At 49.6% G+C, this 16749-nt stretch overlaps 1 protein-coding gene across 1 annotated transcript; it reads left to right on the top strand.

Annotated features, from left to right (window-relative positions):
• Positions 1–732: 732 nt before the first annotated feature.
• On the top strand, positions 733–16115 carry iqsec3b (IQ motif and Sec7 domain ArfGEF 3b). Its single transcript, XM_084672481.1, has 15 exons — positions 733–1238; positions 3866–3940; positions 6545–6671; positions 7517–7912; positions 8066–8757; positions 9284–9445; positions 10293–10415; positions 11632–11798; positions 12970–13109; positions 13417–13548; positions 13661–13760; positions 13949–14107; positions 14373–14465; positions 14702–14751; positions 15693–16115. The coding sequence occupies exons 1-15, from the start codon at positions 733–735 to the stop codon at positions 16113–16115; spliced, it is 3345 nt and encodes a 1114-aa protein (XP_084528607.1).
• The last annotated feature ends 634 nt before the right edge of the window (positions 16116–16749 follow it).

The following is a 16749-nucleotide window of genomic DNA, read 5'->3' as shown; positions in this document are numbered from 1 at the left end:
TTCACCCTTAGGCCTACTTTTAATACATTATGAAGTCCAGATATAGCCAATCAAACAAGTTTAACCCACAACTACCAACGTTTGATGTGTTGCATTATTTCAAGAAAATATATTTCGTATTCACTTATTTAGGCTACATCACCAGAAATTGTTTAAAAAACAGGGAAGTTGGATGGTCGACCTTGAGAGAGGGGCAAGTTGACAAGAACGACATGTCATTTGGCATGGACGGGGCGTCTGCCCTGCTTTTTCCCTCAATCCTTCTATCACACATGCACAGAAAGGGAGTAAGAGATAAATATAAAAAGAGAGGGAGAGCGAGAGAATAGGCTTAGGCTATACGTGCTCGTGTTGGTCTGTGCGTAATGACGGCAATCACCACCCCCCCCCCCTCCCCTCTCTCTCTCTTGTCACATCTGGATCGGAATCTCTCATCATCAACAGTAGCACTCACTCGCGAGCACGGTAAGCGGAGAGAGGGACGAGATCCGTAGGGCCGTTCGGTGTGCCTAGCACAGAACACAACCGTTCGGGTGGCTGCGAGGGAGAGAGAGAAACCGGATCCTTGCCGTTTGCTGTTTATAAGAGGACATAATTCGCACTCTCCTTTTTACGGGATCATCTCAGCAGCTCTCTGTCATAGGCTATAAGAAACCTCTCTCATTCTCTCTCTCCCTCTGTCCTATAGCGCTATCGTTCTCTCTCTCCCTCTGTTCTATACCTCTCACGGGCATGGCGGGATCGAGCCTACTGGAAAACCCAGTGCAAGCGATTTTGTACCTGCGAGAGCTTACCACAATCGTCCAGAACCAGCAAAGTCTTATCCAGACTCAACGATCGCGCATCGATGAACTGGACCGCCGAGTGGACGACCTGCTCGGGGAGAACAGACACCTGCGCGATGTGAGAGGACAGCAGCTTCATTATCATCATCACCCTGACCCCAGCTATCACCACCATCATTACCACCCAGACCCCCAGCCTACGGTACCTGGGCCCCTGCCTGACCATGACCCGCCGCAGCCTCAATTAGCATCGGCCCAGCCGCTGTCTCCACCGCTTCAACCTGCTGACCCGGGGGAAATGCAGCTGGTACCAGCTCATCCACAGACCCCTTCACCGGGCAAGGCTAGCCCTGGAGCAGGGGAGGACGGAACGACCAGCCCGGGCTGCCGCTCCTTAGTACCACTGACCCCCACTACCCTCTGCCGATCGCTGGCCCTGGCAAGAAAATCTGAGTGAGTTTTTTTTTCGACCGTCAACAACAGTATGCTGTGTGCGCGCGTGTGTGTCAACCAGTGCTGCCAATTTAAGAAGAATGTGCACGCAATTGTATTTGCAACAGAAGCGGATTATTTTAACTAGAAACTAGAGCATGCCATTATATAACAAGCAGTTGTAGGACTATGGTATTGCTAAAGACATGTCATTAGAACCAGACCTACACTTGGTTCAGTAAAACACTTTTCTAGACGGTCGCTGGCCATGGTGCTGATTTTCTAACAGAAAAAAACCTCAAGATGTTTTTGATGTGCTGGTATGTCACATAAACTGACGCATCACATGCACACATACACATACACATACACACACACAGCTGGGTATTTCTCTCTTTCCATGCTGTGCTTTGGTGTCAGGACGGGGCGGTGTGTGTGTGCCTGCTTGTGTGCAATGCTCTGATCATGAGTGGTATCCCAGCTGGAGTCCTGATTGGTCTCTTTGGGACCCCTCCCCCACCGTGGTGATGAGAAGAGGGGAAGGAGTGGAGGGTAGGGATGGGGAAATAGAAAAGAGACTGTTGGTGCTTTTCTTTCAGTCTGTGAATCACTCGTCGCACCCCTCTCGCCCCTGAGGGCTGTAAGGGTAGCAAATGTTGCTGGTGCTTGCCTGTCTATCCTTGTTGGAGAGACTTCATTGAGTTTTATTGATTTCCACTACACCACCCTGCACCATAAGTTTGTTTTACAGACTTCAAAAGACAAAACGAGAAATGTTTGGCATGGGCTTTGTATCTGTGATGATGGTGTGCATTGAAAGTAGTGTTCTCCGGTGTGGGATGAATATCTGTGAATATTTGTGCTTGTTTGTGCGGGGTGTGCGAGTGTGCACGCGTGGAATATGCATGTGTGTACGGCTGTCAGCACCGTACGGAATCCAGTGCCGGCTGCTTTTTAGACCACTTTTGAAAGGAGACTGTGGGAACAAATGGCTGTGTCATAACACTATGTACATCAGACGTATGTATATGTGTGGGTTTGCTTTGGTGTGTGTGTGTGTGTGTGTGTGAGGGGGGATGCGCGTGGATCTGCTTATGGGGAGAGAGAATCCACCTCCTCTCCCCAGCTGAGCCACGTATCTGCCCCACTTAGCCCGTGGTGCGAACTGTAATCAGCCTCTGTCTCAGGAGAGGCCGAGAGACGCAGAGGATAGAGGGATTTGTCAGAGAGAGAGAGAGGGGCAGAGTGAGAGAGAGTGTGTGAGAGAGATGAAGAGAGACGGACAGAAATACAGAGAGAGACGAAGAGAGAGAACGAGAGAGAGAAACAGAAAGATATCGAAAAAAGGGAAAGAGAGCTACATTGGCAAGTCCTCTTGGCTTTGATATAGCCCTAAGGAGTTAGAGGAAGGGGCTATGGGGGCTGACGATGAACAGAACATGAAAGAGGGGGAAAGCAAGAGGATGTGAGAGAGAATGAGAGTTAGAGAAAGAGAGCGAGAAAGAGGGAGAGAGAGAGAGAGAGAGAGACAAACAGCAGAGAGCGAGAGAGAGAGAATGAACACAAGCAGACAGCAGGGGGCGTGTGTAGTTCTGAAATATTTACCTGTTCCCTTTTGTAAGAGATGAAATACGCGAATGGGTGCTGCTGTAAGAGGCTTGGAAACACGCTGAAGGGTGAAGGGGATGTGGACAGTCCGTTCTCTCTCTCTCTCTCTCTCTCTCTCTCTCTCTCTCTCTCTGTCTCTCTCTCTCTCTCTCTCTCTCTCTCTCTCTCTCTCTCTCTCTCTCTCTCTCTCTCTCTCTCTCTCTCTGTCTCTGTCTTTCTCTCTCGGTCTCCCTCTCGGTCTCTCTGCCCCTGCCTCTCTATCCAGGCCTGACATGGGTCCTGGCAGACGACTGAGCCCTGGTCACACACATCCATGCTGGTCCTCAGGCTCGCTGCCTCTGCCTGCTGAGGGCCAGCCCATGGCCTCCCTCACGCTGGGCTCTTCAGCCACTGATTGCCACTGAGTGGTAGCCAAAGCACTTAAGACAGGCTTGGCTTTGTGTCGCATCAATTGAGTATGTGTCCATTACGCATGATAATGTATTCTGTGTGTGATTATGCTCAGGTTGTGTGTGAGAGAGTGGTCAGATTGTGTGTTTGTGTGTTAGTCGTAGGCGGGGGAAGGGGACGTTAGAATGAGAGGCATAGTGAATTACCATCTGTCTCTTTCTATAAATGCCACTAAAGGAACAGTGATTTTTTCACTTGCTGATGGCTGAAACACTTTCTGCTGTTTAGCTATTGGCGTGAACGAAACACTGCTCATTTATATAAAAACACACACAGACACACATTTCTCCAGTGTCCAGGGCTAATGTGGATAGATGCAGTAGGCTGTAAGAACTTAGTGTGTGATGTGAAAGAATTTGATAGATCTATCGAGGACAAACTAATGAATATCTTCGTCCTTACAGATCCTCTTTGTCTGAGGATTTGTCGATAATTGCAGTCACTTCATGGTTTCATGCCGTCACTTTAACATATCATGACAATCTTCCTCTTCTCTGCTCTTCCCTCCTCCCACTTTTGTATTTCTCCATCGTACTTCTCCTTGCATGCCCCCTCCACCCTCCCCCTGCCTCTTCCTTTCTTCTTTACAGGAGTCAGACAGTGCTGCATCAGTTCTGCTGTCCAGCCCCTGAGGCCCCAGAGGCTGATCCTATTGGTTCCTCCAGGTAAGGATGCGGCCTCCCTCTGACTCCATCTCCAATGAGAGAGAGTCCCTTTATGTATCATAACCCATTTTCCCCGGCAATGCAACCCCAAGTAAACCCTCTCTCCACTGTGTCCCATCTGTCCATTTCCATGTCCCCCCCCCCCCCTTATTTCTCTGTGAAAGTCTCTCTCTCTCCCTCTGCCTCTCTCTTTGTACCTCTCTCTCTCCCTTGCTCCTCTCTTTCTTTCTCTCTCTTCCCCTCTCTCTCTACCCTCAAGTGCAATTACTGATCCCCACAGTAGGCTTGTATAATGGCTCACAATCATTGTGCTGTTGTGTGCCTGTTTGTTGTGTGTGTGTGTGAGCGTTTGTGTGTGCGAGCACCTCAGAAACAAGTCTTCTACTTGGCCTCATATTTCTTCAATATAGTTGTGTGTGTGCGCGAATGAATTGCCTGTGGCTAGTACCTATAGTAAGTACCTTACTCTGCCCTATTGCATGTCAGGGTTAATGCAGCATGATAAACCTATACCCTCATTAGCTGGAGGGCAGAAGTGTCTCTCACACACACACACACACACACACACATACAGACACACACAAACGCAAAATGTTTACAATGCACAAACAGTTGTATCATGACCAAGACTAAGGGTATAACACAATTTCCGAGGAGGCTTGCCAGCAGAGACCATCAATGTGACAGACACCAATATTCATCTATGACATTGACTGATCGAGTGGTGTCTGAATAGGAGATTCCATACCATTCTTTTGTGGCCTTGTACAGCCAAACCCAGGACCAGGCAGTCATACCCACGGAGCCAACCCGTAGGCAACAAACATGCTACCATGGCAACTCAGCACTGAATGCATGTGACGCACACTGCCATAGTAACCAAAAAGTGGAGGTCTGGGTTTCCTGAGGCTTCAAGTGTTTCTCGTGTGTGTGGGCAGGTGTCCGGACGCCTGTTTGTTTGTTTGTTTGAATTAATGGGTCTGTGTATCTCATTGTGCCTGTTTAGAATATAAGGTGGCCGTGTATTCTCAAAGTCCAGTGAGTCATATGCAACATAGGGATCCCTCAGAATCTTCGATTCCTCTGATTCTGTAACTTGCTGCTGAAAGACTAGGCAGTAGAAACACATCATTCAGGATTTGAGCATCCCATTCACTGGAGCACCTCAGGCTTTGTGTGTTGTTATTTCATCACATTTATACATCTAGTATCCATATGCGCGCCATATGATTTTTTCCCCCTCCCAAATTGTATTACATATTATGCCAAACTGCAGTCTTGACAGATCTCCTAACATGTTAAATCCATTGGATTTCATTTTAAAATAAGTAATCTAATAATCAAACACATTTTTGGTTTACTGTAATCAAAATATTGTAATTCTGTGTTCTTGTCAGATTGGGTTTCAATGTCAGAATTTTGCTATTCCGTCCGCATGTTTTCACAACAGGGAAATCCTAGGGCCCAACCACTAATCCTTACAGCTGTTTCATATTCTCCATGTGAGCTTGCATCTACCAACCTTCCATCTCGCTTCTCTCATTGTGTGTGTATGTGTATGCATGTGTGTAGTTATGTGTGTGTTTACCCCTTGGCTTTACATATCTGTGGGGCTCATGTATGATATGAGTTGACAGATGGTTATTTATTTTTATTTTGATGACATCATCGGCATAGAGATTGCTCATTCCGTGTCTTTGTTTATGTGTGTTTTTTGCATGTATGTTTTGTGTGTGTGTGTGTGGGCAGCAGCAGAGTCATTAAGGATACGTTTATTTCTCTCTCTCTCTCTCTCTCTCTCTCTCTCTCTCTCTCTCTCTCTCTCTCTCTCTCTCTCTCTCTCTCTCTCTCTCTCTCTCTCTCTCTCTCTCTCTCTCTCTCTCTCTCTCTCTCTCTCTCTCTCTCTCTCTCTCTCCTCTTCAATCCCCTAACATATTCTAATGTACTCTAATGGATTCTAACGCGGGGCTAGGACGTGGCCGTGTTTTAAATAGACTTTTGAGAAAGACACCCTCCAGTGAGCAAATGAATATACACACACTCATGCAAGCACACATTTTCCTTTGTAAGGATATTAATGATCTTTCTTTACTCCTCCACCTCCACCTCCTCCTTCCTCTCTTCCGGTGAAGGACAGGCAGCAGTGGCTGCCACTGCAGAAACAAGGAGGAACTTTAGGGACATTACTTAAACATGAACAGGCTTTCTGTGTTCACACTTGTTTAGTGGTTGGCTTACCTAAGGTCTCCTAGACTAAGAGGAGGAGACAATGGATTGCGGTTTAACCAACATGCTCACGCTCAACTGGGTCTCGTCTCTATCCTCCCTCCCCGGTTGGGTGACATTACTCACCTCAAATGACGGGACTTGGTGACAGCTATGTAGAAAAGCACATGTTAAACAGTTAAACTATGTTAGATTAGATTGCAAGGATGGAAAGAAAGGTGGTTAGATATGAATAATCCAAAAGCGGACACATCCACATCCATACTATAAGACACACCATCACCCTCAAGATCAGTTATCACCCTTATGTCTCTTGTCATCCTGTTGGTCAGAATCCAGAAGTCCTGGGGGGTCTAAACATTGTTGCTTCCCAAGCAGTGGGCAGTTGCTGAGGCTGGAGGGCGGGACTTCCTCCAGCGGACAGGAAGTGGAGGGGACAGAAGGAGGGCCCAGGCGAGAGGGACCCAGTGACTATGAAATCGCCCTGGAGAACAAGAACAAACAGGTGTGTGTGTGTGCGTGTACGTGGCTGTGTTTGCGTGTGTGAGGAAAGGAGGGAGGTGTTGTGAGTGTATTCGTGTGGTACACCTCGCGTGTTTGTGAGTCAGATATACAGTATGTGCGTGGCCAGAATATGCGTGTAGGCACCGCTCTCAATGTGTCCTACAACTGTAACATGCTTTCTGCCAGACACACTCACATTCAGATCTATTTTGGTCTCGGTTGACAAAAAATAAGAACACCAGCGTTTCCATCGCTACGGCGACAGGAACATGGTGGATGATCGGTTGTCATAGCAACAGCTAATAACTGCTGCTGGCTGCTGGAGATGTCTTTATCTCTTACAGCAAACCGCTGAGGGGACTATGTAGCCGCTGTGTGTGTGTGTGTGTGTGTGTACATGTGGGTGTGTGTCCTCCTTTTCCTCCTCCTTTTCTCTCTTTCTCCCTTCCTGCCTCCCACTCTCTATCTCTCTCTGGAGCTGGGAGGAGAGAGGCGAGTTGATGGGTGAATAAATGAAGAAGGGAAACATCTGAAAGATGTATGATTTCAAAGCAAACCGTGACTGTCAGGCTGGAGAGCTGCTCCACAATGGTCTTCTAAAGGTGTTTACCATCCGTGCTGGCTGCTCCCTCCTTCGTCCTCCAACAAGCCTCCGGCCATCCTGCCCAGGCTTGTCTGCAGGAGACAGGGTTCTCCTCTGGGACACGGGAGCTCTCTTCGAATGTGGCTGGAAAAATAGGACAGCAAAGCCAATCATCTTATCAAATGAACCACACGTGTCCTCCGAAGTATTGAGGCTTGTCAACACTCTCCTCCCCCCTCCCCTCCTCCCCCCTCCTTCTGCAGATCGAGGAGCTGGAGCAGCGCTACGGGGGCCATTTTGTGTCGCGGCGCGCCGCCTGCCGCATCCAGACGGCGTTCCGCCAGTATCAGCTCAGCAAGAACTTCCAGAAGATCCGCAACTCTCTGTCTGAGAGCCGGCTCCCCCGCCGAATCTCCTTGCGCCGGCCCAACCCGACCCGGAACCAGAACCCCGGGCAGAGACACAGCTACACCCCTCACACTCTCCTGGAGACAGGCAGCCCGGCAGGGGGAACCCTGCGGCCCAAAACTCCCCCGCCACCCCCATCCCGCACCACCTCTCTGCCCCCCTCCCCTGCCTCCACCGCTGCCCCTGCCCCTACCCCAGGTCCAGCCTTAGGACCCTCACTCACTCAGCTGGAAGACTGCTTCTCCGATCAGGTACCTTCCAGCACCCCCCGGCATTAGGACTTCTAGCTTAGCATCAGCATACAGATTCCCATTGCAGTTAGCATAGGCTAACCGAGCAGCTCTATCTGTCCACTGATTGGATTATCGTCCCTGTTATTGATTTCCTTCTTCGTGTGTTTGCAGCTGCACTCACTGGCCCAGTCCATTGACGATGCTCTTCGTGGGTGGAGCTTGTCGGACAGCGGTGAGAGGGCGGGGCTGTTGATGGACCCGGGGGCGTTCCGGGCAGCTGCCCAGTCCGCCTGTCTGCCCCGCAGTGCCAGCTCCCTGCTCATGGCCTTCAGGGACGTCACCGTGCACATCGACACCAACAACTACACCATCTCTACGGCAACCACCTCTACCACCACCACCACACTCGGCAACACAGGCGGGGGAGTGGGGAGCAGGCAGGCCTCGTTGGACAAAGGCGGGGTCAGGAGAGCAGCGAGCCAATCCGAGGAGCAGGGGATTGACGTGGACTTCCCGGCCCCGCCCCCCAGTGAGGAGTTGGAGATGGGGGACCTGGGCTCCAGGAGGGGATCCGCCGTGACGGGTCAGGGTGGGCTGGAAAGAGAGAGCGGCTCAGAGAGACCTGGCTCCACCTCCACCCAGTCTAACCAGCAGCCCATCCAGTCCTACACCCAGTACCAGCAGTACCAGTACCCTCAGACCCAGCAGGTCTCTGGGGGCCCCATCCCCGAGGCTCTCCAGGCTCTGGTCCTCTCTCTGCCCAGGGACCGCTGCCAGGACCCAGCCTCCTGCCGCTCACCCACCCTCTCTACCGACACACACCGCAAACGCCTCTACCGCATTGGACTCAACCTCTTCAACGTGTGAGTGCACCCACACAGACACTTGCGCACACACTCGCACACACACACACGCATATACACAGACACTCATAAACTCTTAGACACTTACACATACACACACACACACACAAACACACACACAGACTCTCAGACACACACATGCACACACACGCGCGCACACACACAAAGACTCACACACTCTCAGACACACATACACACTACACACACGCTTCAAGCTGTTTTAATCAGTATCTTAATGTCACGTTAACTTTCTCCCTTCTTGTATTACTCGACTTATGTATATTCAGAATAAAGAGAGGAAGGAGGTTACTTAGAGTTCACATGAGTTGTGAAGACTACTGTGGGTCTAAATACAACACATATGGCTGGTGTGCCCTGTGGAACTAATGCAAATGTTATGAACTCACATGCATCAGTGCTATATCTTATAAACAAATCTATAAACGCATTTAACACAAACACGTGGACACGCAAACACACACACATACGCTGTGTATTCATCCCATGTTGTGTATCTCTGTTTTAGGAACCCAGAGCGGGGCATCCACTTCCTGATCACGCGTGGCTTTGTCCCCGACACGGCCATCGGCATTGCCCACTTCCTGTTGCAGAGGAAGGGCCTGAGCCGGCAGATGATTGGAGAGTTCCTGGGGAACAGCAAGCTGCTCTTCAACAGGGACGTGCTCGAGTGAGTGTTCCCTACTCACCCTTCATGCATGCATGAGTATTTGCTTCATCATCCTGGAAACCTCACTTCAATACATAAGAGCAGGCACACCTATGCACCCATATGATTACTCACACACACACGAGCATAAGGACGTGCACACACGTACAGACTCACACACACATGCTCACACACACATGCTCACACACACACACACTTAAAGCCCACACTGCAGGGGGATCCAGCATAGAGGCTGTTTGTTGCTAAGGTAGGACAGAAAATTGTAGAAATAGGTCACTGCTCTAAGCATACACACCAATGCTGTCCTCTCTGCTGTCTCTCTCCCCCTGTTTCTCTCTCTTTCTCTGGCTTTTATTTCCGGCTCTCCCGCCTCGCTCTCTCTCTCTCCCACCCTCTCTTTCTTTCTCTCTCTCCCTACGCCACCCTCTCACTCTCTCTCTCTCTCTCTTGCTCTCTCTCACTCTAACTCATACTCTCATTATCCCTGTCTCCTACCTCTTTCTGTCATTTTCTGTCGTCTCCCTCACTCACCTTTCTTCACGGCAATCTTTGTGCAAACTCTATTTGCTCTTTCTTTCTCTCTCCGTCTCCATCATTCTCTCTCTCCATCTCTGCATGTGTGTATGTGCAAGTCTTCCAGGTCAGCGCTTCCGAAATGGAAGTATGACTGAAAGAAGCAAAATGCCAGCAGCAATTACACACCCATCGTTCACTCACTCACTCACTCATTCACAATGGTCTCCAAAACACTTGGCTGCATGGTCAAGTAATGGTCTCTCTCTCCTTCTCTCTCCTTCGCTTGCCTCTCTCTCTCTCTCTCTCTCTCTCTCTCTCTCTCTCTCTCCAGCTGTGTGGTGGATGAGATGGACTTCTCTGGGATGGAGCTGGACGAGGCCCTGAGAAAGTTCCAGGCCCATGTTCGTGTGCAGGGCGAGGCCCAGAAGGTCGAGAGGCTTATCGAAGCCTTCAGGTGAGCCTTCGCATCTCAGACCACCCTACTCTCCTCTCACTCTCCCCCGCAACATCCCCATGTCACTGTGTTCCAGACAGAATGGAAACAAATCTATCCCAACACCGGGTCATCAACTGAGCGCACTTCATTTTCACAAAGCTCTCAATTATGACAACCAGTCAGAACAATGAGTACGATTTCATTAACTAATCACACTCCTCATTAGAAGAGGCAGAGAGACAATTATATTCTGGCATAGAGCTGACTTGAAGGGTAGATGCAGACATGGAATTCATATCTATTATGTAACAGGTGTTATGTCATCTGTTGGAAGTGTGACTAGGCTGTCATAGACGGGTGGTATTCTATGCCAGCTGGCATGTAACTTTCATATGCAGATATGAAGATAAAAGAACCGTAGCTTGTGTAGAAATAACTTTGTTATGTAAGTACAGTACATAAACACACACTCACAAAAGCAATCACACGTACTACACACCCATACGCACTTTCCAACATAAGCACGCAAACACCCCGGATACACACACACACACACACACACACAGCTCCTCCCTTGAGTCAGACTTTGATGTGTCTGCTATAGACGTACATCAAGCTAAACTCTCTGAAGTGTGTGTGTGTGTGTCTGCTTGGTACTTGGGAGGAGAGTCATAGCATTTAAGCCGTGTCAGTGACAGTCGTTGTTGCCATTCAAACAACACACAGTCTCAGTCTATAACCCCAGACTTAGACACTGCCTGGCACCTCCACTTGCTCACAGACCATGAAGGAAGACGAGCAAAGGCTTGTCTTCACAGGTTTACATTAGAGCAATACAAGCGGTCTCCATCCGAACTCACATGGGGGCTAAAAGCTTGCCACTAAAAGGACTGACTCTGAAAGTGTGTGTGCGACAGAGTGGCGTGGAGTCAAGCGAGAGAGAGAGAGGCAGAGAGAGAGATGGAGAGAGAGAGAGAGAGAGAGAGAGGGAGAGAGAAGGAGAGGGAAAGAGGAAGAGACAGAGAGAGGGACAAAAAGAGGTTTATCTGCAGGCGGTGATGGAGCAGAAAAGGTCTGTTACCACGGTGAAGTCTCCAGGGTCAGCACTCTCCCAGCCAATAGAGTGCTGAGTCTCCTGACCCCAAATTACATGGGCATGTTGTTCGTGTTTTTTGATGACTGCCATACTTCCAGCATTAGTCCTCCCATCTCCCTGTCTCCCTTCTGTGTGCAGCCAGAGGTACTGCATGTGTAACCCCGATGTGGTGCAGCAATTCCACAACCCAGACACCATTTTCATCCTGGCCTTCGCTGTGGTGCTGCTCAACACCGATATGTACTCCCCCAACATCAAACCCCAGCGCAAGATGGGCCTCGACGACTTCATACGCAACCTGCGAGGTCAGTTCGGCTGGGTTTGGGAAGCAGTGTGTGTATGGAGGCAGGGTATAGCTCAGTGGTTAGAGTATTTGAATGCATATCCGGAGGTTGAAGGTTCAAATTTAACTCTGGGTGTTTCTTTGGTTAAAAATTGCTGCTAAAGTTACGTAATACAGGATTATTTAGATAAGACAAATAGGGAGAGATAGAGACTTGCCAGAGGTCTTTGGAAAGTACTGGGACATTGTATTTGCCTCTACATCAGCTTGTTAGAGGTTTCTTTTCTTTGTTTCGTTTTTGTTTTTTTTGTTCTGCTGAAATATCCAAAAGAAGAGAGGAAGAGTAAAGCTGGTGTGACAGAACGCTTTCAGAGACAAGCTCCGATGTCGACATCAAACTACAGACAGTATAATGAGCCACAGACATGTTTCAACATTTATGGCGAGACTATTTTAGGGCCGAGGGTAAGAACAGACACAGGTATTTCTGGAGCGCAGGCACACACACTCGCTTCACAGTGCCTTCACACCAGAGAGAAATCAGCATGAGGGAGACCGGAGAGACCAAAGTGAGACCCGACCTGCCGTCAGATAAGACCACACTAATGCGCAATCTAGGGAGAGAGAGAGAGAAAGAAAGAGAGCGAGAGAAGGAGAGAGACCATCTGGTTGGAGATCAGTGGTTCTAAAACGGTCTGGTGTGATGGCTGCAGGATTCCTCATCAGTGCAGACGTCCACATCCTCTCCCCAATTGAGTGACAGCTGTAGGAGGGGGACTTAATGGAGTTGTGGGGAGAGATTACCCTGAGAGAACTAAGACTAATGCCCCTGCTAGCTCTGGTCCTGATGGGCCGTCAGCTCCTAGTATGGGGGTGTATTCTCCTTGAGGACTGCTTTGGTGAAGGCTACATTGTTCTTAGACTTGCTGGTGTCTGTCTACCTGGCTTGGGAGAAGCCTCCCAGGGTGAAACACATCACACACTCCCTCTAGTGGTGCAACTGGAGACTTTCACCCTGGGGCTGTGCTCCGGGCTTTTACAACCTGTGCCGTTTTTATAGTGTGTCTGGTGTGGATGTGTGCTGTCTATAGTTTATCTACAGTAGTATTCACTAGGGGTTGTGTGTTTGTGTGCTGTCTGTAGTTTGTGTACAGTAGTATTCACTGAGGTTGTGTGTGTGTATTTGTCCTCAGGGGTAGATGATGGGGCTGATATTCCCAGAGAGATGGTTTCTGGGATCTATGAGAGGATCCAACAGAGAGAGCTCCGCTCCAATGAGGATCATGTGACCTACGTCAGCCGCGTGGAGCAGTCCATACTGGGCATGAAGACCGTGAGTATTCGTGTGTCTGTGTGTGTGCGTCGTTTTTTTGATGTAATTTTTGTCACCAGCACTGGAGAAAAACACTCACGTTTCTTTCAATGTCTTTGCCGGTGTTGGTGAAAAACATTCGTATTCCTTTCTATTTTCACTCTTTTTGTCGTAATATGTTTGTGCTGTTCTGCATTTCTTTCTGCCCTGTCTCTCTCTTCTCTCTACGTTTGTTCTGTCTCTCCCCTTTCTCTCTCGTCTATCTCTCTCCTCTATTTCAATCTGTCTGTGTCCTATCTCTCTCCTTCTCCTGTTTCTCTTTCTGTAGATCCTGTCTGTGCCCCACAGGCGCTTGGTGTGTTGCTGTCGCCTGTTTGAAGTGTCAGACGTCAACAAGCCTCAGAAACAGAAGCTGACGTCTCACCAGAGAGAGGTTTTCCTTTTCAACGACCTCCTTCTGGTGAGCACCCTCATCCTCCCCACCAGCACCTCTCTCTGGAGCTGTGTGCCTCCCAACTGACTCTCCTTCTGTGCATGTGTGTGTGTGTGTGTGTGCGCATGTGTGTGTGTAGATCCTCAAGGTGTGTCCCAAGAAGAAAACGTCTGCCTCCTACACCTTCTGCAAAGCCATGGGTCTGCTGGGCATGCAGTTCCATCTGTTCTCCAATGAATGTAAGACACACACAACCTCAGACTCTCTCCTGTATCACTTATGTATGACATCACTTATGTATGACATCACTTATGTATGACATCACTTATGTATGGTAGTTTCTCCTCCTCCTTCCGGAGGGGACTAACAGTGTGTGTGTGTGTGTGTGTGTGTGTGTGTGTGTGGATGACGTGTGTCCCGCCTCCAGGCTATGCTCATGGCATCACCATGCTGAGCCCCTTCACCTCTGAGAAGAAACAGCTGGTCAGTTTCTGCTCCCCCAGCGGAGAGGAGCTGCGCAAGTTTGCCGAGGAGCTGCGAGAGTCCATCACCGAGGTCAACGAGATGGAGCAGATCCACATCCAATGTGAGGATGGATACACGCACGCAAACACGCACACACACACTCGTACACTTACGCACAGGCAGACCCGCCCAGACGTCCATGTGCGCGCGCACACACACTATGAGAGACAAACACGCGGACATGCAACACGCGTGCACACGCACACACACACATGCAAACACATACAAAGCACTCAAACATACCTACGTGATCCACACAGGGCAGGAGATAAGAAAAAGAGGATAGAGGTCATGACCTTTGGGGGGTTTACGTTTGTGTTGCACAGGGGAGCTGGAGAGACAGCAGGGGATCCAGCCTCACTCCTCACACACCAACGGCAGCCAGCTGGACACACACACAGGACACGGATCTCCCTCAGGTACCTCTCCACACACACACACACACACACACACACACACACTGTTGGGGCAACAAGGAAAGGAAAAGGGAAAACGAGTCAGAGAGAGAAAGATGGAGAGAAAACAAAACAGAAAGAAATAGTGAGACAGGGAGAGAGAGAGAGAGAGAGAGAGAGAGAGAGAGAGAGAGAGAGAGAGAGAGAGAGAGAGTGAGACAGAGAGAGAGATTCCCTCAGCCTCAACCCTCTCTCCTCAGGTCAGCAGGACACTTACGAGAAGACAGGCAACAACAACAACACAGTGGAGGTGAGTGACACACCCTCACCCAGGTAAGTGTGTGTTCTGTGTTTGTGTGCATACATGTTCTGGCAGGCTTGTGCTTTGACCTGGGAGTAGCGTGTGCTTCATGTGTATCTTTGTCAGAGACCTGAAATGAACAGTGTGTGCTCAGGCAGTTACACCACATATTTGATTTTCCTGGATATTAGATTTCTGCTTGGGGAAATGGTCGAAGGGTCGATATGATACTGCCTGGTGTTGGCTGGAGTTTGCTTTATGGACGGTGTTGGCTGCAGGGCTTCCCTCCATCAGTCACTATTAGCCTTCAGCTAACCGCTTACAGCCGACAGCTAGTGGAGCCCTCATTACTGCATCATCAGCCACTTTGAGCTTTTAGTGTACCGCTAACTCATCAGACGTCTTCCAGCCTTAAAAAATGACAATGAGACCCAGAAGGGTTTCTAAAACCATCTCCACTGCCACTCTGTAGCTTGATGCTATATCCAGTACGTCTGTGTGTGTGTGTGTATGTCTGTGTGTGTGTGTGTCTTTGTTTGTGAATCCAATCCAGCTTCTTTCCTACAAATGCCCAGAGTAAAGACAGCATTCCCCCAGTCTCCTATCCTTCTTCCTCTCCTCTCTCCCCTCTTTTTTCTCTCCACCTGCCTTCTGTCCTTTAGAGTTGCATATAACTGTGTCAGGGCGACACCCCACCCTCGGTGTCATCTCCCCACTCCCCCACTCGCTCTCCCTCCTACTGTGCTAACACACACACACTCCTCTTCAAGTATTTTGAAACCTCTCCTTTCCACCTAGGTATGAATCTGGGCTGGCGTGGGTGTGTGCATCTGCATGCGCTCCCTCCCTGCATGCCTGCATGCTCGTGTGTGTAACCCACCAGAGGGCTGCGTAGAGGCTGCGTTCAGGCTGGTAACTCCTCATGCGTTCTCTGACTGTTCCTAAACTAGGTGTCAATTCACAACAGGCTGCAGACCTACCAGCTGAGCCAGCCCAGCATTGAATCCACTGCTCTCGCCCTGGCCGCCCCCCCAGCCCTGCACAGCCCCGGCCAGCCGGGGGAGCTCCGCCCAGAGACACTCATTCAATGCCAGCAGATCGTCAAGGTCATCGTCGTGGACCAGAGCGGGCGGGGACGGATGGAGGCTTTCCTCAGCCAGAGCCCCACCTCCCACCGCTTGATCCAATCAGCTATGTCCACACCCGTGCATGTCAAGGAGGGGGACGGCCCCCAGCCCCCCCTGCCCCCACCTCCTCCCCCGTATAACCACCCCCACCAGTTCTGCCCCCCCGACTCTCCTATGCCCCTCCACCACACTCTGCCCTACCCAATAAGGAGGAGGAATTCCAGCGGCTCCCGCAGCATCGTCTGACAAAACTACAATTCCCAGTTTCAACAAACAACTTCCTGGTGGTCCATACAGAGGAGTCTCTTATCTACAATACATACAATTACTTGTATATTGCAGAAGGGGGTAAGGAACTTAAATGAAAAATGAAGTTGGTTGAATTCAGACGTAAGTCTAATCACATAATCAGTATTTTTGAATATCGAGTCGTTTTCAAAACATTTGTAAAGACAGATTTTCTAATCTCGCATCTGCACATATTCTTAGATTGAATACACCGTCTTGTCTGTTCCTCTCACACATTAACTTGTAAACAAGACCTTGTGATTCCCACTCGGTTTATGCACCTCAAAACATTTTTCTTTGGCACGCAGCGTGGCTGTGATGTGTGTTAATGACTGTAAAAAGCTGCCAGACAGATTTACACATGCAGCTTCAGAAGGGGTGAGAGGGTCGGACCAGAGCCAGCATCCAGGATACAGACATTGTCCTGTTCTGTCACTGGGCCTGAACGACTCCGAGTCTGTTTGGCTAAACCGCAGCCACTCTCCCCTGTAGAATCTAGATAGTGAGCCGTGTGACCTTGACACGTGCCCATGGCCATCTGGATTGCTTTTTTCCTATTCAACATGTGAGTGGAATGGAGGTGTATGTGTGT

Source organism: Hypomesus nipponensis, chromosome 14, assembly GCF_054491055.1.
Source record: "Hypomesus nipponensis isolate SF chromosome 14, ASM5449105v1, whole genome shotgun sequence".
Taxonomy (NCBI): domain Eukaryota; kingdom Metazoa; phylum Chordata; class Actinopteri; order Osmeriformes; family Osmeridae; genus Hypomesus; species Hypomesus nipponensis.
This window is presented reverse-complemented; position numbering and strand designations above follow the sequence as displayed.